Source organism: Magallana gigas, chromosome 2 (genome assembly GCF_963853765.1).
Source record: "Magallana gigas chromosome 2, xbMagGiga1.1, whole genome shotgun sequence".
Lineage (NCBI taxonomy): Eukaryota > Metazoa > Mollusca > Bivalvia > Ostreida > Ostreidae > Magallana > Magallana gigas.
Window position 1 is genome coordinate 1,090,570 of NC_088854.1, and position 24,720 is coordinate 1,115,289.

A 24,720-nucleotide genomic window follows, 5' to 3' on the forward strand; every position below is an offset into this window, starting at 1 on the left:
CATATAAGTAAAGGCGTTTATAATAACATTTCAGTTTTTGTGAATAATTAAAATGTTTTCCTTTGTACAACTGAATCCCCAATGTGGCCCCACCCTACTTCTAAAGATTTTGATTGACAGATATTCAAATCTACACTATCTGAAGTTGCTTTCACTAAAGATACACCTTTTCTACGCAATTGTTTGTTTGGATTGTTTTTTAAAATTGAAGGATTCTAAAGATTTACTCTACATATTCCTATATAAAGAGTCGATCCCCAATGTGGCCCTACCCTACCTCCGGGGATCATGCTTTTCACAGCTTTGAATTTATACTACCCGACGATTCTTCCAAATAAGTTTCAGTTTTCCTGGCCTAACAGTTTCTGAGAAGAAGAATTTTAAAGATTTACTCTATATACAACTATGTTAAAATTCAACCCCCCATTGTGGACCCACCCTAATCCCGAGGGTCATGATTTTCACAACTTTGAATCTACACTATCTGAGGATGCTTCTACACAAGTATCAGCTTTCCTGGCCTAATGGTTTCTGAGAAGAAGAATTTTAAAGATTTACTCTATATATTCCTATGTAAAAAGTCGACTGCCACTGTGGCCCCTTCCTACCCCTCGGGGTTATGATTTTCACAACTTTAAATCTACACTATCTGAGACTACTTCCACATAAGTTTCAGCTTTCCTGGCCAAATGGTTCTGAGAAGAAGATCTTAAAGATATACTCTATATATTCCTATGTTAAATTTTGACACCCATTGTGGCTCCAACCTACCCCCGAGGGTCATGATTTTTACAGCTTTGAATCTTCATTACCGGAGAATGCTTTCACATAAGGTTTATTTTTTCTAGCCAAATGGTTCTTAAAAAGATTTTTAAAGATTTACAAAATATACTTGTATGTTAAAATTCGACCCCCATTGTGGCCCCACTCCACCCCGGCGGTCATGATTTTCACAACTTTGAATCTACACTACCTGAGAATGCTTCCACATAAGTTTCAGTTTTCTTGGCTTAACAGTTTCTGTGAAAGAGATTTTTAAAGATTTACTCTATATATAACTATGTTAAAATTCACCCCCCCCCCCCCCCCACTGAGTCCCCATTCTATCTAACCCCGAGGGTCAGGATTTTCATAACTTTGAATCTACACAATCTGAGGATGCTTCTACACAAGTGACAGCTTTCCTTGCCAAAAGGTTTCTGAGAGGAAAATTTTTGAAGCTTCACTCTATATATCCCTATGTAAAAAGTTAACTCCCATTGTGGCCTCACTCTACAACCGGGGGTCATGACTTTCATAACTTTGAATCTACACTATCTGAGACTGCTTCAGTATATGTAACAGCTTTCCTGGCCACATGGTTTTTAAGAAGAAGATTTTAAAGATATACTTTATATATTCCTATGTAAAATTCGACCCCACCCACCCCCCCCCCCCCCGCTATTGTGGTGCTACCCCACCCCCGGGGGTCATGATTTTCACAGCTTTGAATTTACACTACCTGAGGATTCTATATATTCCTATGTATAAATTCGATCCCCCATAATATATTTATGGCCCATCCTACCCCCGGGGGTCATGATTTTCACAACTTTGAATTTACACTACCTGAGGATGCCTCCACACAAGTTTCAGCTTTCCTTTAAAATTTCCCGAAAATTTGTAATAATTCCTAGTTATCTGCCGTTATAAAAGCATGCGGTCCTTAATTTTCACAACTTTGAATCCCCTTAGCCTAAGGATGCTTTGTGCCAAGTTCGGGTTAAAACGGTCCAGTGGTTCTTGAGAAAATGTGAAAAGTTTACAGACAGACGGACAGACAGAAGGACGACAGACAAAATGTGATCAGAATAGCTCACTTAACCTATTAGCTAGATACGCAAACAGGAAGGCGGTTTAATAATATCAAACCAAAGAGCCGTTTATATTATAATTAGAGGAATTGGATAACATACTTCATAATAGTCACGAGACGAATGATGTTAAGTTGTCAAAAGAATTTGAAGATCTTTTGAAGTCAATTGAGTTCGTTTGAAGGGGTTGAATGAGCAAAAATAACTTGAAATACCAACAAATATGAAACTCTCAATTGTCTCAAAATCAGTCAAAAGAGAAAATGACTGAAAATATCAAAAGATTTGAACATGTATTAGGTTTTAAGCTCAATGCCCAGAATTGTATTTCTTCTAAAATAAAAAAATTAATAAAGACTTATCCAAAGTGACCAACAGAAATGAACATTACAATAGATCAATGCCGTTTGGTATTTGACAGGCTAACGTGGTTATGGCTAAAAGTGAAATAAACCTGTCCAGGCAATTGTTCCATACCTTAATGAAATAGAATTTATCATTTTAACCTATTGCAGTTTGCTTGGATGAACTATTCTTTAAGGAAGCAAAATGTATTTCTTACACTGGCAAGACAATATAGGTTTGTGTGAAAATATAGATGACACTTTACATGTAAATTATTGACGGCTTAATAAATATTTAACTTTGGTCATTTTTTTTCATATCACTATGCAATTTTCATCGTTTTAAAAGTACCTTTACAAAATTTGACACAATCCAAATTGTCGTTGTCGTTTTATAATATCAAACAACAATTAATTGAAGATGAAATTAACGCGATTAAGGTGATATAACATAATTGAGGCAATAACATAGAATGTAATGAAAGACCCACTTCAATGTAAGTTGACTAAACCCTTGTTGATTTAACTTTTGTGTTACCCTTTACATCATTCATTTAATCATCTATATATATAAAATATGTTTAAAATATCGTATCCGAAAAAATGATAGGTTTTGTTTTACGTATTTCTTTCATATGATATTTTCAAACATATTTGAAGATTTGAAAAGCCTAACAAAAAGGCTTTTTTATGAACTTTTCACTTAGATACTGATCACAAGAACGTAGAACTTTTATATGTTTGATACACATGAAGTATACAATAGCCCCCGTACACCCTTCCGTAAAGTCTCACATTACATAGTATTTTGTTGTAACGCTGTGGTATTCAGTCTAACTCAAACGATGTCTTCATGGGTACTTTATTTGCCGTATCGCAGGTTTCTATCCGGATGTTAGTCTGACCGAAGTATATCTTAATTGTATAGTTTACGATGTCTGGCCAACCATTTTCAGGGGGCTTGCAAACAATTTTTCCAACAGGTTTGAACCCTTCATCTGTAACAAAAGCCAACTGACCCTCTCTGACGTTCTTGGCTTCGTAAAGGATAATTTCTATTGAAACAAATTTCCTATCCTTGTTTCGATGTCGAGAAACTCCGGTATAACTTCTCTCTTCGTCGTACTTTATTAAGTCATTTTTGTACACCAAGGCATGAAAAACATCTTTGCATATCTCATCACCATCAATGATAACAAGTTTGCATTGAGGGTGAATCTTGCTCCCAAACGGCTTATTTACGCGCATACCGTATGAATAACGGCAGATTCTTGCCGAAACAGCACGAGGACTGTAGCCAAACTTCACAGCACCTTGAAGGACCACCGTACCCGGTTCGGGTGGAGAAATTACCTGAATGGTAGAAAAAGCAGGATGACTTCTTATGCTGTCTCTTAAAAACTCTGAGCATGAAAACCCTCCAACCATTATGAGGAACTCAACTGATTCTACTTCAGCAATGATGTTTTCAATGATATGAATTATTTTGTCTTTGGCAGTTTTAAAAAAACCTTGGAACTGTGTTTGGTCAACGTAAATGTGTTCCAATGTCATTGATTTGCCCTGATTTTGGATTTCTGTGTTTGCAAACATTTTTAATCGATTGGGAATCTGGAGTCGGATGTCATCCAGACTTGTATTACAGCTGATTTGTCTTTTCTTGGCTTCAAATTCTCTCTCAAAATCTAAAGCATCTCTAGGGGCTATCTCCCATAACTTATCAATACACTCCTCATTCTTGAATAATCCAGTGACAAACACCTTAAATTCGGCGTCAACAATAGTTCCACCCCAGTCTCCACCGCTGGCTTTATAGACTTCCGCTAATGTCTTGTCCTCCATGATCTTGTGAACCACTATGTCAATGGTACCCCCTAAAATAACAGAGAATGTTACACTTTTTAAATAACTAGCTTCATGTATAGATAAAAGTTTGTAGCTTACTACTGCAAACAAAAGCCCAAAACCACACAAAGCCCACTAGAACAAAACACCATTATTCATTGATATTGTAATGAAAGTCTAGAATAGATATCAGTTGAAAGGATAGTTTGTGTTTAGAACTTATCTAATATTTATCTCTAATAGTGTCTAATCCATAATAATATACCATGAATGTTGTATATGTTACAATCCATATTGTATTGGCGATAGTATTGTTTTTTTTTAATTCGGTCAGCTAGTTTGTTTTTATGCATTTTATTAAAACTTTACTGCGAGTCAAAAAATTGATCCTGAATTGTTGTACAAATACGAATATAAGAATATAAGAATATACATGTTTTTATTATATTTTTATCATATTTATGATCATTTAAGTTTCCTTACCTCCCATATCGAGGACCATGTACTTGGTTCCTGGTTCGAACGCCAGTGTAAGCATATGATCCTGTAGTTCCCTACAGTACAGTGCTGCCGCTTCCGGTTCTAGTGCTAGAAGAATCTGATACTCTGCTATCTCTGCCTGTTTCAAATAACATTTAAATAGATATAGACGTCTTTTTTTTTACATATTAATAGTGTCTTATATGTTGACACTCATTATCTTCCACATAATTAAATGATACATTTTTTATCAACCTTAATTGCGGCCTTTTTCATAAACTCCTTTGCAGATTCAGACCAAATTGCAGGAACCGTCAAGACGAAAAGGACATTTTCACATTTGTACACTGACCCGCAGCCCTTGGCAGCGATTTCAAAGTGACCTTTTAGCACTCTTATTATGTGTTCAAATATGTCAATAGCTGGCATGGACACACTCCCTGTGTCGTCTTGAATCTCAAACGTTTCAGTAATGTTCTATTACAAAAATACAACAACAAAAATAAAAATAACAAATGATCAATGAATTACGATATCTTTCTAAAATGCCGGCAAACTATTATATATAGAAACGGTACCTTTTCATGGTAAAGTCTCATTTTAAAATTGCGAAATCTGTAGCATTTATGGTGCGTTTTATCTTTAACCATCTTAGCGTAATTTGCCTCTGCTTCATAACCAAAGGAGTTGAAGGATCTGTCTTCGTTCAGTAGGACGATGGAAGGGGCCTTGGCTGTTTTATCGTGACTAAAATTTCCTATCCATTCATTGAGATTGATCTTGTTTTCTTTGATCTGTTTTCTGTCACTGTATGCATACCCTGAGTAGCTTGTTCCTATGTCAATGGCTACTACAATATCCCAATTGTACATGGAGGAACATTCTGATACCTGAACCGGGATTTTTTCTTGACTCGCCATATTTCCTGTTGTTTTATTCTGCTGAAAAATGAATTGCTTTTATAAGAATATACTATTGTATCAAGATGTTAATCAAATAAATATGTTACATTGTTGGTAACGAAAAGCTCTTACAACACAAAAGTATGGGATTTCCATATGGAATCGAAAATGAAAGTAAAGTTGAGTTAAGAAAATTAATTTTTTAATATAAAATAATTAAAAATTAATTTTGTCACAATGAAGCATTACAAAATACAAAAGAAAATTAATAAATATATGAATAATGATTAATCATTCTTCAAACTTCAAACTAAAAATACAACAAACAATGGCTCCCACAAGAAAATAATATTATTAATTTTATAAAAATGCATTAAATAAACCGACATTTTTTATCTTAGATATCTTCATTTCTTTATCTTCATCTACATCTACTCTGATGTATCTTTTGTTTTGTAAAATTTCTAAATATATACAAAATACCTAAACACCAACCTTGGACCAGTAATCAACATGTCCGCTAGGTTTCTTTAAATAGAACAATGACGTTGTTCAATTGATAAAAATTGTCTAATATTGACAGGATACTAAAACTTTAAAGGGGCATGGTCACAGTTTAAGCTGAAATGGATAATAGTTGATCCGTTGACGTTGGGTATACAACGCTGACCCAATGTTAAGCCAACGTCGGGTATTTGTTGGTTCGTTGGCATTGGGTACAGTACGTTGGCCCTATGTAGGGTTAAGGACCACATAATGTCCACACATCCTTGCTTGAGTACCGATGTTAGTTGGGAACACAATCTTTAGTCGACGTTAGGTCATCCTTGTAAATTTCTTTTAATTTTAGCGGAAAGCACGACATTTTCCAAACATTGATAAAACGTCTGTTAATTAACAATTATCTTTTTATATTGTAGTTCACCTACATTACAGGGTAGTTTATGTTTGATACACAGACTACTGTAACATTTACTATCTGTATATCAGAATTCCAGAAAATCGGGTTGTTTAAATAATGTCAAACCTAACAATAATATTTACATAATATCATGGGAAACGTGTGAAAATATACAATTTTATGTTTTACCGTTTAAAGCTGCATACAAAGAGCCGAAATCAAAACAAATAGATTATGCAAAATAGTACTCTGTTACATAGTTGTTCAAAAATGAAGAATTTACAGGTAATCTTGAGATCAGAGTATATTCACTGACCAACTAATTAAGAGAGAAAATTCAAGACCAACCAGTTTTTATGGGATTGGTTATATTTGATCGGTTGTTATGTCCAAGTATGCGTTCACTTAGCTTATACATGGAATAAAGTTAAACAGAGTCATGATAAATGCAGGGTTTTTTTTAAGAAAGGATTTTACAGTCATATCCAAGGAAATGAAACATAAATTTAAGTATTTATCTCAATTTTTTGTAGTGAAATTAATTTGGTTTAGCTAATTACTAGATTGGTAAACTCTATATTAAACAATGTGACTTTTTTAATAAAAACATGTTAACTGTCCACTGAACTGTTGTATACTCTACTGAGAAGAATCAATCTAATACTCTAATAACTAAGTAATCTGAGATATTTTAAGTGACTCCTAAAGACATTTTGATATATATTAATTACCATGCCATACCGATAGCAAGTTTCTTACCTCGGGCATATGTACAACCTGATAGATGTTATACATAATCCTTTCCTTTAATCCATTTATTTATTTAGAATCATTTTAACAAGGCATTGGACTTTCAGTAGACGTAACTATCTTTTACTTGCGTCAAAACAAGTTAAATATGTGCTGGTTTCAGGTGAAATATACAGACTGCAAAATCTTAGCTCAAAAGTCAGACAAACCTTGTTGATTTTAATAAGCCATGACTGAGTAGCCAACAATGAAATAGACATGCATACGTTTTCACATTTCACATTTTGCTGGTTAGCGGGTAGTAGTAATTCCGGTGGAGGTAAAGGCTATCTTTATGAACTCTTTGTCTTTTCCTAATTTTTCATGAACACGCCACATGCTCTCTGGCGAAAAAAATGAATTCAAATAACTACCATTTATTAATGATTTGACACGCGTTCATTAGTGTGCAAATCAAGGAAACAAAGAAAAATACATCTTTCTTTTAGTTTGCAAATATCAAATCGTCAAAGTTTCCCATCGTCCTTTTCTTTTCAGTTTAGAAAATCGTCAATCTTTTATACCGCCAATTTGCAGTATATAAAAATACTAGAGTGGACAAGGGAGAGTGATTTGTTACTTTTCTCAATTTCCGGAATTAAGTTAACTGTGGATATTAATTTACCCTTGTATATGGTTGCTAAACCCATTGATGACATCTGATTCATTAAAATGATATTTATCGGGGTTTTTGCATTCTTGATTTCAGTGTTTTAATATTTTGTGTATTGTTTAACCTACATTATATCAATATAACTTAACATTTGGCCAATGTTGAACTAATAAGGGACCAACATTGACCCAACATTAGACCAACATAGATCTTATGTAAAATAGTTTGGCCCACCGTCATTTGCCAATCTAGATCCAACGTAACCAATGATGTTGGCCAAACATTGGCCTAAAGTACGCTATCTATGAGACGCAAAAACTGTGGATCGTAAAAATGGGTCAGGCTAGCTACCATTTAGGAGATTAGATATTTCTTCGCATTTTGCAGTTCATTTCGGAGATTTATACGTTTTGCTTGGATGAACTAAACTTTAAGGAATAAGTATGTCTGTTCTTACTCAGGCTAGACATTTTGAGTTTTTTATGAGATGATAATAAAGATGACAACATACATATAAATTATTATCATTATCAAATTTTGATACTAGTTGAATTATCAACATTCTTAAAAACACTTATGAATGATTTTAGGGACTTATAAAAAACTTATTGTACGTTTTGAATCTCGTGGAAATATGTTCCCTCCTTTTCAAACTCGGTCTTCTTTTTAGGATATTTGGCAATTTTTATTTCTACCATAGCATTGACTAAATTGATATTCAGTCTCACTCAAAAGATTACATAATTTGTACTGTATTTGATGTCTCTTAGTTCTACTCAGTCCGAAGTACATTGTATATCTTGGTGGTATAGTCTACCCTGTTCGGCCAACAGTTTTCAGGAGGGAGCAAACATTTTTTTAATAAACCTTAATCCAATAACCAATTTTCGTTTTTAAAACAAAGCAATTTATTACCATGATTTACAAATAAAAACATTGAAATTGGAACTATACAGTAGACCACGTACAAAACAGTAGAAATACATCGGTTGAACCTTAAATGTTGATAAGAAAAAATGTTTGGGTTTCTTTTTTGTGTATTGGTTTTTTTTCTTGGTTTGTTTGGGGTTTTTTTGGAGGGGGGGGGGGGGGATTTGGGTGTTTTTTGTGTTTTTGTTGTTGTTGTTTTTAGGAGGTTTTTTTTTGGGGGGGGGGGCATAATATTTTTTCTTAGGTTCAGTATGTGCACTTAATGTCGGTAGTGGGTTTAAAATTTTGCGCCCTCTGCGCAGGGTATTGCGCATTACTGTTGTAAAACACAAATTCAAAGTAAAATGTTCAATGATACAGGTTATCATGTAACGTTTTTATTTCAGAAAAATTACACTCAAAAAATTATTTTAAGTGAAATGAATCGTTAGAATAATGTCAGAAGTATTTTAATTTTTTCGCTGCTTCTTTAAAATCGAGGTAATTGTCGTCGGAGTCAACGTCTTATGATGACGTCAGTTGAGACTGTGACGTAACAATTGACAAAAATTAACGTCGTGCATTTTCTATATTACAGCGTCAATAATGAAAATCAAAACTATAATTTGCAAAATAAAAACATATACGCGACCCTTCTACGTTCTGTGTGAGTGGAAATGTATTTTTTCCTCTAATACAAATAAAATTAAATTTGATTCGTAAACATCCTTTTGTATCATACAATTCTATAATGTAAAATGGCTGGCACGGCACGTTTATAGGATCAAACTATGAGGACGGATAGCCTAAAAACCATCCGGTCAATTTCTTTTTAATTTGGCAAAAAGTTTACTTATACGTTAACCTTCCATCGCTGAAAATTGAAAATCGTATGTATGTAGTTTTTAGATATGAAATTGAAAATGAAAACCCTCATTTTCCTGTATAATCCTATATAAAATGTCGGTGATGAATCGGACATACGACCAAAATTTGAGCACGACAAACAAATAAACTATCCGGTCATTTTACTTTATATTTTGCACATAGTTAACTCATAAGTTGACATTTTACTGTAAAAAAACATTAAAGGAAATCGTATGTTTGAAACATTCTCCCCCGAGACTCCTTAAGAAAAAAGATTAAAGCTTTTATAACTGACAAATCAAAAATGTCAAAACTGCGGAATTTCTTATTAGTATCTAGATAAAAATTTTCAAAAATGTAGTATGACATTGGAAATACGTCTCCCACATTGGATAGTCGTGTGTTTTATCGCTGTAATATTTAATCTAACTCAAATGATGCTTTTATGCTTTCTTTATTCGCCGTATCACAGGTCTCTATCCGGATGCTTGTCTGTCCAAAGTATATTTTGGTTGCATAGTCTACCCTGTCCGGCCAACCATTTCCAGGAGGCGTGCGTACAATTTTCCCAATAGACTTAAACCCTTCACCAGTAACAAAAGCTAACTGACCTTTAACCACGTTTCTTGCTTGAAAGAGATCCTTTGTCATCGAAACAAACTTTCTATCCTTGCTACGACGATCTGAATGTGTCGTATGAGTTCTCACTTCTACGTACTTCACTAACTCATCTTTGTATACCAAGTCGCTGAAAACATCTTTGCACTTCTCATAACCGTCAATAGTAGCACGTGAGGATGTATCTTGCTATCAAAGTCCCTTAGAACGCTAAAACCGTATGTATATCTACATATTCTTGCAGAGACTGCACGAGGATTGTATCCAAATAAAACGGTTCCTTTCAGGACCGCCGTGTCAGGTTCATTGGGAGAGATGGATTTAATGGAAGAGAAAGCAGGGTTGCTTTTTATCTCGTTTGTCAAAAACTCCGAGCCTGAAAATCCTCCGACCATAAAAATATAATCTATTTTTTCTAGTTCAACCAAAATTTCTTTGAGAATACCAATAATTCTATCTTTTACAGTGGTAAAAAACTCTTGAAATGTTCATTTTGAACATTCATGCGTACTAATGTTAGTGTTTGCTTATGTTCCTTTTGAATCTCAGTGTTTGCAAACTGCATTAATCGCGCAGGTAGTTGAAGCCGAATGTTCCCCCATTGCATTACTGCTGATTTGTCTTTTCTTTGCCTCCAATTCTCTCTCAAACTCTTAAGGAGCCAACTCCCACAAATTTTCAGAACATTTCTTGTTTTTGAAAACTCCGTTCACAAACTCTTTAGAAATGAGACAAAAATAATTGTTTTACAATATCATATATTCTTTTCATATATTATTTTATCTTATGAATAGATTTACAAAGAGATATAGTGACAACAAACAGTGTTCAAATCAAATGTCCAGAGGAAAATACAAGACAGGAACAGAGCAAAGACGGTCATCCACAAAAATAAGAGGAGTGAGCATCCTCTGCTGACCGGTCACATTCGCCATGTCGCAATCGGGAAAAGGGAAAAATACCATAACAATTAAGTAACAATTACCCCAGTCAGCATCGATCAAAAAAATTAAAAAACTAATGATTAATAATTAAATTGGTCAACCAAACACTGCGTTTAAATTGACCGGTCTGCCAGTTCATCATAAAATTGTTGACAATGACAATTTCTTTATTCTCCGAACTGCATAAATTACAGTGTTGAGAAAAATCACAAAAAATGAACAATAATACATATAATACATACATTGCATGCATTGGAGTGACAGTGAAAAAAAAAGGAAAAAAGTATGATTAGCAATTAACCTAGAGAGCTAACTCTCTCAATTATAACTTTAATGAATTTACACAGATTAATCAACAATTTTTTATTTTTTATTATTAGTATTAAAGAGTTGAAATTTGTAAACATTTGGTATGTATAAAACTCTCTTATCTTTAATTGTCATATCTGTACAATGAAATAAATAATGAAATCCATCTCCTATCTCAATACAGTTACATATGGTACATATACGGCTTTCACGAGGTATATCATACCATCTACCTCGTTCTATAGGCAATTTAGCATCACTTGTTCTAAAAGTACATAAAGATTTCTAATATTTAGAAGGCAGATCTAATAAGTATTTTTCCAAAGATAATGTGGTTTTACAAATTCGATAGTTAATACCTTTTGATGAATTATACATTTCACTATTCCATGACTGCTTGAAATGGTCTAGAAGTATATGAAAAACAGTTTTCTTAAGCCACTGGATATTTACATTTTGTTGATACAAAATAAAAGATAGACCACAATCATTCAATATTCTAACAATAAATTTAAACCAGGGTCCGTTCATTTTACCCATTGCATATTGTAGTTTTGACGAAACTTTATTATTTTGAGAAAAGACAAGTTTACTCCAAAATGATATCATGCAGACTTTAACATTAATTATTAGTGGGTATCGTCCAAGTTCCCCATAAACCATATAATTTGGTGTTGAAGACTTTAGGTTTAAGATATGTTTACAAAATTTCAGATGTAACTTTTCAACCAGTGTTATATTACCAAATCCCCAAACTTCACATCCATATAGTAAAATAGGTTTCGCAATTTTGTCAAACATATCTAATTTACAATCAATTGACATATCGTGTTTTCTACATTTGGCTATTACACTATACATAGCTCTAGTAGCTTTTTCACAAAGTTCTTTCACATTGAGACTAAATGATCCATTTTTACAAAAATGTACTCCAAGGATTTTTTTATTATCTACAATTACTTAAATGAATAATCTACACGTGATCTACCTTTATTAAAAATGACAATTTTTGTTTTATCACTATTAACTTTGAGATGCCAGCTTTTACAATATCTTTGAAAACATCAGGTTGATGTTGAAGATCATCAGGAGATTCTGATAATAATATTGTATCATCTGCATATAATAATACAAAAAGTCTTAGATATAAATTACATTTGTTTTCCAGTTGATATGATAGTGATGTCAAACCCTCTACATCCTTTTTTGATAAAAATTCTTCTAAATCGTTAGGAAAAAAAGGTGACAAATTTTCACCTTGTCTAACACCCACTGTATATGGAAACATATCAGAGGTTAAACTCGTGGCAGTTACATTCGATTTAATTCCCTTATACATATTTGTAATAACATTAAAATATTTGCCATCAATATTGTTCAATAAAATTTTGTTCCATAGACCAACACGCCAAACAGAATCAAAAGCCTTTTCAAAATCTATAAAAGCACAAAATAATTTTATTTTAAGTGTCTTTGATAATTCAATCAAAGAATATAACGAAAAACTGTGATCAATAGTCGAGTAATCTTTACGAAACCCAGCTTGATTTTCTAAAATAAGTTCTACTCTATTTGCATACTCAGTCAATCTTTCATTGAGGATAGAAGTAAACAATTTCCCAAGGCAGCTTATAAGCGTGATTGGTCTATAGTTTGATGAATCAGTATTGTTACCTTTATTTTTATAAATTGGGATAATGTTTCCATGTATCCACTGTGAAGGTATAATTCCAGTTAGACCACTACCTCTCAGCTAATTAAAATTTGTCCGATTTCGAATGGAAAAAACCTAAAAACGCCTCTGAGCTGTTCAACATAAATGGCTTGCTGTTACACAAAATTATACTTGCATCTGAAGTTGCGGGTGAAAGAAAATGGTTTTTGAATTGGACTCGGGAACATAATTCATTGGACTTCATGGCTGAAATGGTGTTCTTGTTCAGTTCCAACAATTATCATGTAGCGTTCATGCTCAATCAATGATTGTATATTTTGATATCTAATCTTTTGTTAAAATGACTGTAGCTGTTAATATTTTATAGATATAAGAATATTGTGAAGCAATTAAAAGCAAAATTTTAAAAAAGGTTAATAATAACTCGAGTTTATTGAAAGTCAGACAATCAGACAACATACAAGTATAACTTATTTTTCTTTTGTTGCAGTTTGGAAATGCAGGTGAATTTTTTATATTTCATATTTTTGCCGCAAAAAGAATTTTCGTTCTTAAATATCTTTTTAACGTTTTTTTCACCTTTTGACAGTTTAGAAATAACTCTCTCACAAAATGAATTTTTTTAAGCGCTGTAATATTTAGTCTAGCTCAAAGGTTGACTTAATGTGTTCTTTATTCGCTGTTTCGTAGGTCTCTATCCGAATGCTAGTCTGTCCAAAGTAAATTTTGACTGTATAGTCTACCCTGTCCGGCCAACCACTATCAGGAGGCGTCCAAACAATTTTTCCAATAGACTGAAACCCTTCATCGGTAACAAATGCCAACTGACCCTCTACCATGTTCTTAGTTTGATAAAGTTCAACCTTTTTTTTAACAAATTTTTGATCCTTGTTGCGATGAGTTGATTGTAAATTTTTCGTCCTCACTTCGTCATACTTTACTAACTCATCTTTGTTTACCAAGACATCAAAAACATCTATACACTTCTCATCGCCGTCAATATTAGCACGTTTTCCAAGAGGATGTATCTTGCTATCAAAGACTTCACAAACACCTATTCCGTAGGTATATCTACAAATTCTTGCCGTAACAGCACGAGGATAGTAGCCGAATAAAACGGCCCCCTGCAGGACAACTTTGTCAGGATCTTTTGGGGAGATAAACTTTATAGAAGAGAAACTGGGGTGGCGTTTTATCTCATTTCTTAGAAAATGTGAACATGAAAATCCCCCGACTAAGACGATAAAATCGATTGTTCCTACCTCTGCAAAAATGTTTTCAATGGCACCAATAATTTTGTCCCTCGCTGTTTTGAAAAAGTCCCTGAATTCTTCATTTTGAACGTATATGTGTGCTAATGTGATTGATTCAATTTTTTTATCTCCGAATTCTATGTTTGCAAACATCTTTAACCGTTCAGGGAGCTTAAGTCGGATGTCGTCATCATCGTCATCGCCGATTTGTCTTTTCTTGGCTTCAAACTCTCTTTCAAAATCTAAAGCATCTCTAGGAGCTACCTCCCATAGCTGGTTAATACATTGATCATTTTTAAATAAATTGTAGACGAAAGCTTTAAATTCTTTGTCAACGATAGTCCCTCCCCAGTCACCACCGCTGGCTTTATAGACTTCCGCTAGGGTACCGTCCTCCATGATTTTGTGAACCACTATATCTATGGTGCCCCCTAAAACAGAATATTGTAGGATATATAGTCTAGAAAACCCGACATAACTTATAACAGTGAATACTAGAATACAGGACGAGATGAAGGAAGTGGTGCTTAAATCAGATGAACTTAGTTATTATATGTGTAAAAAAAAATTCGAATAAACAAAGTAACAAAAAACTACACTAGGTGCGACATCCGAAAGTAAGACATCCACCTATTATATAAAAAAAAGATTGCTATATGTGAATATAACAACATTATAATAGGAAAAATTGCTTATCTAATCGATCTCTAAGAAATTGAGTATAGGTCTTATAGATACACATCCCTACCTCCCATATCCAGGACCATGTACTTGGTTCCTGACTCGAACGAATATGTCTGCATTCGGTCCGGTAAAGTCTTACAATAGAGGGCTGCCGCCTCTGGCTCTAACGCAAGGAGAATCTGACACTCTGCTATCCCAGCCTAGTTAGATTTATTAAATCTATACATAGACATAATGCAAGTACTCATTTGAAATGGTAAATACACGTAAATGTACTACAATCATCTGTTTGAACAAAATATAATTCAAAATGTAAAAATATAGAGAAGATAACCTTCATTGCAGCCTTTTTCATGAACTCTTTGGCGGATTCGGACCAAATAGCAGGAACCGTCAAGACATAGAGGACTTCCTCAGGTTTGAATACCACTCCCCTGTCCTTGGCGGCCTCTTCAAAATGATCCTTAAGCGCCTTTATTGCGTGTTTAAATATATCTATTGCAGGTAGAGATATGCACTTTCTCTCGTCTTGTATCTCAAAAGTTTCCGTGACATTCTGTAAATTTCAAAAAATACACCCAACGAATGGTCACACATAGATTAGTTTTAAACAAGGTATTATATGTCTTTGTACCAACTTGCATCCATTTTAAGTTAATATTTTGATACTCATAGATATATTATTTCCCCTAAAATATAATTTGTAGGGTTTGTCGAACTGTCTAACTAAGTCGAACGTATGAGCTACTAAGTTGTGCAAAGGAATATTTAATCATAATAACGAGATTAAATGTCGTACATACGAGGTAAAACGCCATACGAACGAGATAGTTAGTGGTTATAATGACATCAACTGATTCGTACTTACAAGATAATAAGTCGCTTAAACGAGATAAAATGTCGTACTTATTTATTTTTCATACATTTTATTCATTTTTTACTATATAAAACATTAGTTGCGGGAATAAATGATCATGGCATAGGATTCACGTACTAAGCTAATTTTTATGGATCGAATCGTAACAAAGCGTAACGGGCTTTATGGGATTTGATCACTTGACCAACCCGTATTTATATCCTGATATAAATCCAAAAATGATACCCTATTTCTTAAATAAAGAGATAACATGTCATTCATATGAGATATAATATGTCTTAAATTCGATACAATAGTCAACAATTAGTCGTCTGTACGATATAATGTCATAAAAACAAGATATTAAGTCGTTATAATGAGATCCTTAGTTTTAAGTATGTACGAGATAATAAGTCGTTATGACTAGATACCGGTAATATGTCAGATTTTTATTAAAAATTATTATCTCGTTATAACGACTTGTAATCTCATTATAACGACTTAGTATCTCGTTGAAACAACGTATTATCTCGTCGACATATTACAACGACTTATTTATTTACGTACGTACAACATATTATCACGATTTAGAATCTCGTACGTACGACATATTATCTCGTTATAAGGACTTAATATCTAGTACGTACGACTTAGTTTATGTCATTTATACAATATTATCTCGTTTTATCGACTTATTATCTCGTAGGTACGACATAATATCTCGTACGTACGACATTTTATGTCGTACGTATGACAGATTATCTCGTACATACGACATTTTATCTCATATGTACAACATATTATCTCATAATAGAGACTTAGAACTTCGTACGTACAACTTAAGTTAATATCTCCTATGTACGACTTCATTAAAAGATCATTTTAACTGGCAGCAATACGCTTCCGTAGTTCCGTCAGATTGAATGACGTACAATCATTTTTAAAAATATGTTACAAAAATATTTTATTTCATTTTTCATAAGGTAAATTCCATTCAGTCTTTGATAATCATTTTACATTTCTGTCAATTTCCAGGTAATAAGAAAAAGAATCATAAACATTAAAATATTATTCATTCAAAAGATCTTCAATGATTAATATGTGTATTTTTTAAATGAATTCGAAAAGAAAAGGGGCAATAAATGATTACCTTTTCATGATACAGTTTCATCTTAAAGTCTCGGAATCTGTAATATTTAAGGTGAGTTTTGTCCTTAACCATCTTCGCGTAAAAATCCTCTGCTTTATAACCAAAAGAGTTGAACGATTTGTCTTCATTCAGCATCACAACGGTCGGGCACTTGGCCTTTTTATCATGGGTAAAATTTCCACTCCATTCGTTTAGATTGATGTCTTCTCTCTTTATCTCTTTTTTGTCGCTGTAAGCATACCCCGAGTAGCTAGTTCCTACATCTAAGGCTACAACTATATCACATTTGTATCTCGAAAGATGGTCTGATGTCTGATCTGTGGGTTTTTCTTGATCCGCCATCTTACTGTTCGTGAAATTATTTTCACGCCTTATTTTTCATTTACTGAAAAATAAGATTAAATGAAAAAAGATTGATATATCATCAAACTGTATGTAAATGAATGTAACTACAAATGGCAACTTATTAGGAGCTAGTAGCATTATCTATAACAGAGAGTAGAATTTCTGTTGAAAACGAAAGTAAAAACATAATAAAGTTTTATTACAAATATATACGATTTTAAGTTTGTTTTGCATTACAAAGAAGAAATGAATATAGGATATATTAAGTAATAAGTACTTTTCTGACTATTTAATTTTATTTCAGAAGCAAAGGTTATCATTCATTATATCTATATATATTATCATTCATTTGATGAGGTCAACTCCTAGCGGAAGAAAAAAATTATTACAACTTCATGAAGCGTCATTTTACAGCAATTGTTGATTTATGCGTTTAATATTTTAGATATGCTCCTTTTTCTTGTTTTTATTACTTTACAATATCACACCTGTTTGTATAACCACATTCCTTTCTACTTTCGAATTCACTTACCTGGACTTGTTCTCTCTAATATCACACTTTATTGATTTGGCAAAGGTCCAGTTTTTAGTCATATATACGATTTTAAAGTTCTGTAAAAGGCCAATGATGACCAAATTAGATATCACAAAATGTTCCAAATATGAACTCAACTTTAAATTGCTTGAAAAAGATAGTAGTGGCTGCTCTATTTTTATCTTATCAATGTTTTTAGTACTGCACAGAGCGCATGTCATGGCCTTATTTATTTACAGTAAACATAGTCAGCCTATTTTAGCGGCGAACCTGCTGTTTCTGTTTAATGGTAGAAGTTTGTTATTTGTACCAAAAGGCAATGCAGAGACAAAAGGCACAGATGGTTAAATAGAAAATATACATGTGTTTTTTACATTCAATTTTCTTTGTTGTGACAAGGTGATGTTCACAAACATATTTATGAACATAAAAGGTTTATGGATAATGATCTTCTTTATTTAATTTGTATTTCGCGCCTTTTGTGTATGACTTAGTATTATTTACATTGTCTGCGCATGCGCTAGGAGATAGCGTCATTCGCCGTTGTTTTTATTCTGTAAAGGAGATCGGAGCAAGCCTTAGTGTGGTTTTTTGGTGTTTTTGCGAGCTTTAATTGATACCATACAGTACGATTGTCGTAGCAGAGGGAACATGTGACCTGAGGATACAAACTGATTGAAGACTCAGGTAATAATTCAGGAAAATCATTGTGTTTTTCATCGAATGGTGCTTCGATCGTCCGACTTTGGTGTAAATTCAAATCCGAGATCTATATTCGGACATTGAATTTCTCGGGGAATTAACTGTGAATTACATTTGGCGATTCTTATAACATTTCTAGTGATTGTATAGTTTAGGACTAAGCCTTATTTGCTTTCAAACTCTATAAACTGGACTGTGAAGCAGAATCTCACAATGTAAACAAGAGATCACGTGACCAACAATGACACAATGACGACGCTATGCATTGGCAGTTCACACGTACGGAGATTTCATCAATTCATAGGAACCCACCGATCTTCATCAGAAGTATTTAATATCGAACTACTACCTCAAGTTAGTTTCTTTGGAATTGGTGGAGCGAAAGTCAGTAGCCCGCGCCATCTGCAGGAGTTCGGTTGTGAAATTCAACGTATCAAACCCGTCCACCTGATAGTTCACTTCGGTGGTAATGATCTTGACAGTGTAGAATATAGTGTGGACATTACTATTCATGGCTTAATAGCGTGGTTATCACAAAATGTTCCAAATATGAACTCAACTTTAAATTGCTTGAAAAAGATAGTAGTGGCTGCTCTATTTTTATCTTATCAATGTTTTTAGTACTGCACAGAGCGCATGTCATGGCCTTATTTATTTACAGTAAACATAGTCAGCCTATTTTAGCGGCGAACCTGCTGTTTCTGTTTAATGGTAGAAGTTTGTTATTTGTACCAAAAGGCAATGCAGAGACAAAAGGCACAGATGGTTAAATAGAAAATATACATGTGTTTTTTACATTCAATTTTCTTTGTTGTGACAAGGTGATGTTCACAAACATGGACCGCCTATTGGATATCATTCACCACGTGACCTGTAACCATTACGATTCCGTCATGTCTAGGGTGAAACTATGATAAAGTATTTATTGCAACAGGTTCAGTAATCGGCAATTTTAAAACATACCTAAGAAAATCAAAGGTCTGGGTACCATTAGGCAGACTTTTCATTGTAATTTGACTTTAAAAGGTAGTAAAAACACAGTTTTGGTTAAAAAGACAAGAGATAAGGGAATTTCATTAAAAAAGGGTAAAATTGGCCATTTTCAGCAGTCTAAGTCTTTCTATATTCAAATAGTTATTTTTTCCCGGTAAGTACATAAAGAATTGTTTGTGAGTTTCAGATTCAACCATACAATGTAAGGTCATCTGTTTGATAATCCAGAACTTACATTGTATTCCCAAGAGTCATGTGTTTCACGTCTATTAAATGAATGCAGAAAAAATTGAGGCTTTTTTATAATAGTATAATTATTATCAGCAGTCTTGCATACTTAATCATTAATCATAATCATTTATTACAGATTAACCTATAAAGATAAAGAAGCTATGTAAAAATAGATTTTTTTACGGTTAAATGTTTAAAATATATTACTACTTTCGATAAGTCATTTTTTCTCAAAATTGTTTATACAAACACATATAAACTTACAAATATGATTTATTCTAGAGCAGTTGTTCCTATTGGCTACAGTAACAAAGTAAAACCACAAAATATTGCATCACTCAGTATTATTCAAAACCGAGTTAAACTTATAAATACCAATTTTTGCTGTATCAATTTACTTTTCTTTCATTGTATCCAACGTAAATTCTTAACTGTCAAACTCTGTATGTACATGGTTGGCTGCCAAGTGGAAGTAATAACTCAAATAGAGGTAGTAGTAATTGTACAGTAGTTGTAGCAAAGAGTATTAAAAGTAGTAATTGAACTCCAATAACCTGACAGTTATTATAAGTTTGCTGTATCACAGAAAATCAAATTCAACTTTAACAGTCACATTATTAGTAATATCAAAGTCTTCTATTTTGATTTCAGTTTGTCCAAAGTAAACTTTAGTTTTGAATTCTACAAGGTTTGACCACCCTTCTTTAGGGGCATGACTTATGATTTTCCCTAAGGACTTAATGCCTTCCTCAGTAACATACACAGTTCTATCTCGGGGGATGTTTTTCCCAGCAAACAGTTCCTTCCTTATTGGAATATGCTTCCTATCAGCTTGTCTGTGACTGCTTTTGGAGGTGGCAAATTTTGGATCATCGAATTTGACTTTTTCTCCCTCGTATACTAGAACATCAAACACATCCTTGCAGACAACTTCACCATCAACCTTATCTCGCTTGTCCGCCCGATGTATGGATTCATCGAAGTCTTGCAGAACACCGAACCCGAAGGTATACCGACAGATCCTGTACCGAACATCTTCTGGGTTGTACCCAAACAACACTGCTCCTTGAAGCACGGCAAGACCAGGTTCTTTTGGGCAACAAATATCGATGCCGGAAATGTCACTGTGGCTCTTAAGTTGATCGTAAAGATATCGAGAACTGGAGAACCCCCCGACCAGGATGATTTGGTCCAATCGCCCCACCTCATTCAAAATGTCTTTTATCAGCGATATAATTCGGTTTTTGGGATTCTCAAAGAATTCCTTAAATTTAGGATACTGAACGTATATATGGTCGAACGTTATTGATGACGTCACAGGCACCTTCCCGACCTGTTGTAACCGCGCGGGTAACTTCAGACGAATGTCGGCAGCCTTGTTGCTGATCTGTCTTTTCTGCATTTCGAACTCCCTCTCTAAATCATAGGCGTCCCTTGGAGATAAATTCCATAGCTCTTTTAAACACGTTTCGCTGTTGAATATATTTTGAATATATCTTTCAAACTCGCGATCTACCATCGTTCCGCCCCAATCACCTCCAGACGCTTTATAAACTTCCGCCAGGCCGCCATCTTCTAACACGTCATGCACAACAACATCGACTGTTCCACCTTTAAAAAGACACATAATACAAATATCACTTATATCTTGTGTCGCTCCCAATAGAGGTATTCTCACACAACAAAATAAATAATGTACACTAATTATGCGGAAACAAATTGTGTCAATGTTATGCTCTCTCTCTCTCTCTCTCTCTCTCTCTCTCTCTCAACTCACCGCCCAGATCCAGCACCATGTACCGTTTGTATGGTTTGAACGTGTCCGTCAATGTTTGTTCCGGAAGTGATTTACAGTACATTGCGGCAGCTTCCGGTTCCAAAGCAATCAGAAGCTGGGCCTCTGGAATTCCGGCCTATCAGAATTTTTTACCGTTCATAGTGATACTTATAATATTTCAGGAGATCGAGGAGTATAGATAATACAAAGGCAAGAATTATTTAAAGTTACCATATCTGTGCTTTCATGTGTATAGATCGAATCAATGTTTAAAAACTAATCTTGTTTTTGGCACAATTTTGTCATTTGTTCTTCCCTACTCGAGTACGGTTTTGACACAAGAATCATGATATAAAAATTGGACACATCCATTTAATTCATATAGAGTATGTATAAATTTTAGCTCAATCGTCAGACATAAGGTTATTAATATGAATTCTTAACCAGAGATGCAAGTTTTATTTTTTATAACATGTACCTGCATTGCAGCTTCCTTCATTAAAAGTTTTGCCGACTGTTTCCAAATTGCGGGAACTGTGACGACATAGAGAACATTGCCCGAATCAAACTGCAGCGCCCTCTCCCTGACGGTGTTCTCAAAGTGGGATTTGAGGGATTTGATGGTCTGAGAAAACACCTCTGACGCAAGCAAGGACGCTCTTCCAGAGTCATCCGAAATTTTCAAATCTCGGTGTACATTCTGTAAAAGAGATATACAAAATAATCGGACTGTCACTCAAGCGAAATGTTTAAACATGGACTGAACGAACTAAATCATACTAACCTTTTCCCGGTATAAAACCATTTTAAAATTTTTGAATCTATACCAATCGTCGTTTTTCTTCTCACAGACTTGAGTAGCGTAGAAATCCTCTGCTTCATAACCAAACGAATGAAATCTCATGTTTTTGTCGAACAGCACAGTCGTTGGGGCTTTAGCCTTAGGGTCCGACACCATATTCCCCGTCCATTGGTTGAAGGAGACAGACTTGAGGTCCATTTCTTTTCTGTCGCTGTAGGCGTACCCCGAGTAGCTGGTCCCGATGTCAAAGGCCGCCACTATGTCCCACGTGTGTCGGGGGGACCGCTCGGACACCTGTATCGGGTACTTTACTTCCGTTTTCTCTGTGCCCATATTCACTTGAAGAAAATTCGCGTCTAGGAAAACACAAACAAAGTTGGTGTATTTGTGTTGTTATCCGGTCAAACCAGCTACAGTTTTATTGGAGTTATAAAACTGATGACGTCCATTTCTTACACATGATCGAAATGTTTATATCGAGAAAGAAAATAAATCAAATGTGAAGCTGTCTTGTCACAAAAAATATGTATAAAAATACAAGCATTAACAGTTAAGACACAGTTATTTTTTAGAAGAAATACTTACATAAGAGACCAGACAATTCCCGAGCCCTTTACGTTTTTGAGTATCTGTTTGTAAACATTCGATACTTTCTGCGGCAGGTTCTGACAGACCGATCTACAGGCGCCTATTTAAAACACCTTATTATGTAGGTCACAAGAGTCCCAATATATGTCGATATATATCTATCCCTGGGTATTGATCAGATTCCTGTATTTACGTGAAGATGTGCCTGCTAGAATCGACAAAATGTGCGTACTCTTTGTTCGAGTCCGTGACCCTTTTAAATTAAAACGGTTAAAAACCAACTCGGTTGAATTACTTTTCTGATGAAGGCGTGCACTTCTTAGTATAGACCTTGAGTTCACGAGGCATATCTTTTTTTTTTTAAAGATGTTGGATGTTTAAGAAAAAAGGAGATTTAAATCCATATCTTCAAATTTGACTTTATTTATCACATAAGAATGAAAGAAATAATATTAAAGCATTTTTGAAAGTTATATTTTTTTCAATTCATATCAAGCACTTTCAATATTTAAAAAACATTGCTATGCTGTTCCGAGCTATCTACATAGAAATAAATAATACACTCTGAAATAGATCATAGGGCGCGGTCCAAAACAGAAAAATCAACCCTAGGTGCCAGATCAAACATGTAATCTTGTTTGTATCGTATGCGATACACATAACTAATACTCAAAGAAGATGTTACCGGTATTGTTATACACATTTTTAGGAATGAATTCGTCTCTAGAATTGAAAGGTTGTAACAGTTGCAGAACTTTGTTCAAATTGTTACTCTGTGTTGTCAGCTAAATGTATCCATTTTGTTTTACAATGTAACAGACGGTTTGGATCTGCTGAGGGATCAGACGATATGGTAGCAGAAAAACTGCCCAATAACTTATTCCATCTGTTTTAATGCGGATTTATCACGTTTTTAGCGATAACAATTCTTTTGCCGGTGTAACGAAGAATATTGACCCGGGTTGAAAATTGACCCGGGGGTCATTTTTCAACGTTGAATATTGACCCGGGGGGTCATTTTTCAACGTTGAAAATTGAGACCAAAATCGTGAAATTTATACCCGGGGTCATTTTTCAACGGTATGAGAAAGATTTTTCTAAACTCTGATGACCTCGACCCGTTGAAAATTGATCCTGTTGAGAATTGACCCAAACTTCAGAGTTTTGATCTGATCTGGAACTTACTCTACACGGTTTAAATGTACAATCATGCACATATTAAAATGTACATACATGTACTGTCCGATACATATGCGGACGTGGCTAATTTCTTTTAGGCTGATATGTTCAATTAATCATTTAGTTTTTAGATTGAAAATATGATATCCATTTATCATTACAATACTATGTAAATAAAGCTAAGAAGATGATCGTTTGCTTCGGAATGGAGCAGGCGAGTAGGGCTAGAATACTTTTTTACATAGGTGACATGGTTTTCATTCCCTCATGTGACAGAATTCAAAGTTTAAACTTGTCACAATCTCTGATAAACATATCTAACAAACATCTTGCCCGTTATCGTCACTTTTAAGGCAATTCAACCTCTATTCGACAGGCACCTGGCGTTGTATATTTTTCTAATAATTGAAAATATATAACCTCTATACTGCTTTATTGGGTAAAGGGTATATATATTTAAATCAAGACAAAAGGATATACTGTCAGACACCTATGCTTAATTTGAAGAAGTCAGAATATTTCACTGACAAAATAATAAATGAATGGTTGTCATATTTTTATCCTTTTTCATATATA

At 34.1% G+C, this 24,720-nt stretch overlaps 3 protein-coding genes across 3 annotated transcripts; all 3 read right to left on the bottom strand.

Annotated features, from left to right (window-relative positions):
• Positions 1-1,597: 1,597 nt before the first annotated feature.
• LOC136272620 (heat shock 70 kDa protein 12A-like) lies at positions 1,598-5,965 on the bottom strand. Its single transcript, XM_066074421.1, has 5 exons — positions 5,920-5,965; positions 5,101-5,460; positions 4,778-4,999; positions 4,526-4,661; positions 1,598-4,071 (listed from the first exon to the last, which is right to left on the bottom strand). The coding sequence occupies exons 2-5, from the start codon at positions 5,440-5,442 to the stop codon at positions 3,026-3,028; spliced, it is 1,746 nt and encodes a 581-aa protein (XP_065930493.1). The 5' UTR covers positions 5,443-5,460; positions 5,920-5,965; the 3' UTR covers positions 1,598-3,025.
• A 4,957-nt stretch (positions 5,966-10,922) lies between these two features.
• Positions 10,923-18,098, bottom strand: LOC105336614 (heat shock 70 kDa protein 12A). The gene is made up of 5 exons (XM_034444472.2): positions 17,870-18,098; positions 16,993-17,377; positions 15,321-15,542; positions 15,051-15,186; positions 10,923-14,733 (listed from the first exon to the last, which is right to left on the bottom strand). The coding sequence occupies exons 2-5, from the start codon at positions 17,332-17,334 to the stop codon at positions 13,688-13,690; spliced, it is 1,746 nt and encodes a 581-aa protein (XP_034300363.2). The 5' UTR covers positions 17,335-17,377; positions 17,870-18,098; the 3' UTR covers positions 10,923-13,687.
• A 1,957-nt stretch (positions 18,099-20,055) lies between these two features.
• LOC105336629 (heat shock 70 kDa protein 12A) lies at positions 20,056-23,238 on the bottom strand. The gene is made up of 5 exons (XM_034444476.2): positions 22,963-23,238; positions 22,360-22,733; positions 22,054-22,275; positions 21,576-21,711; positions 20,056-21,409 (listed from the first exon to the last, which is right to left on the bottom strand). Exons 2-5 carry the CDS (start codon positions 22,708-22,710, stop codon positions 20,379-20,381), a joined length of 1,740 nt encoding a protein of 579 aa, XP_034300367.2. The 5' UTR covers positions 22,711-22,733; positions 22,963-23,238; the 3' UTR covers positions 20,056-20,378.
• Positions 23,239-24,720: the final 1,482 nt, after the last annotated feature.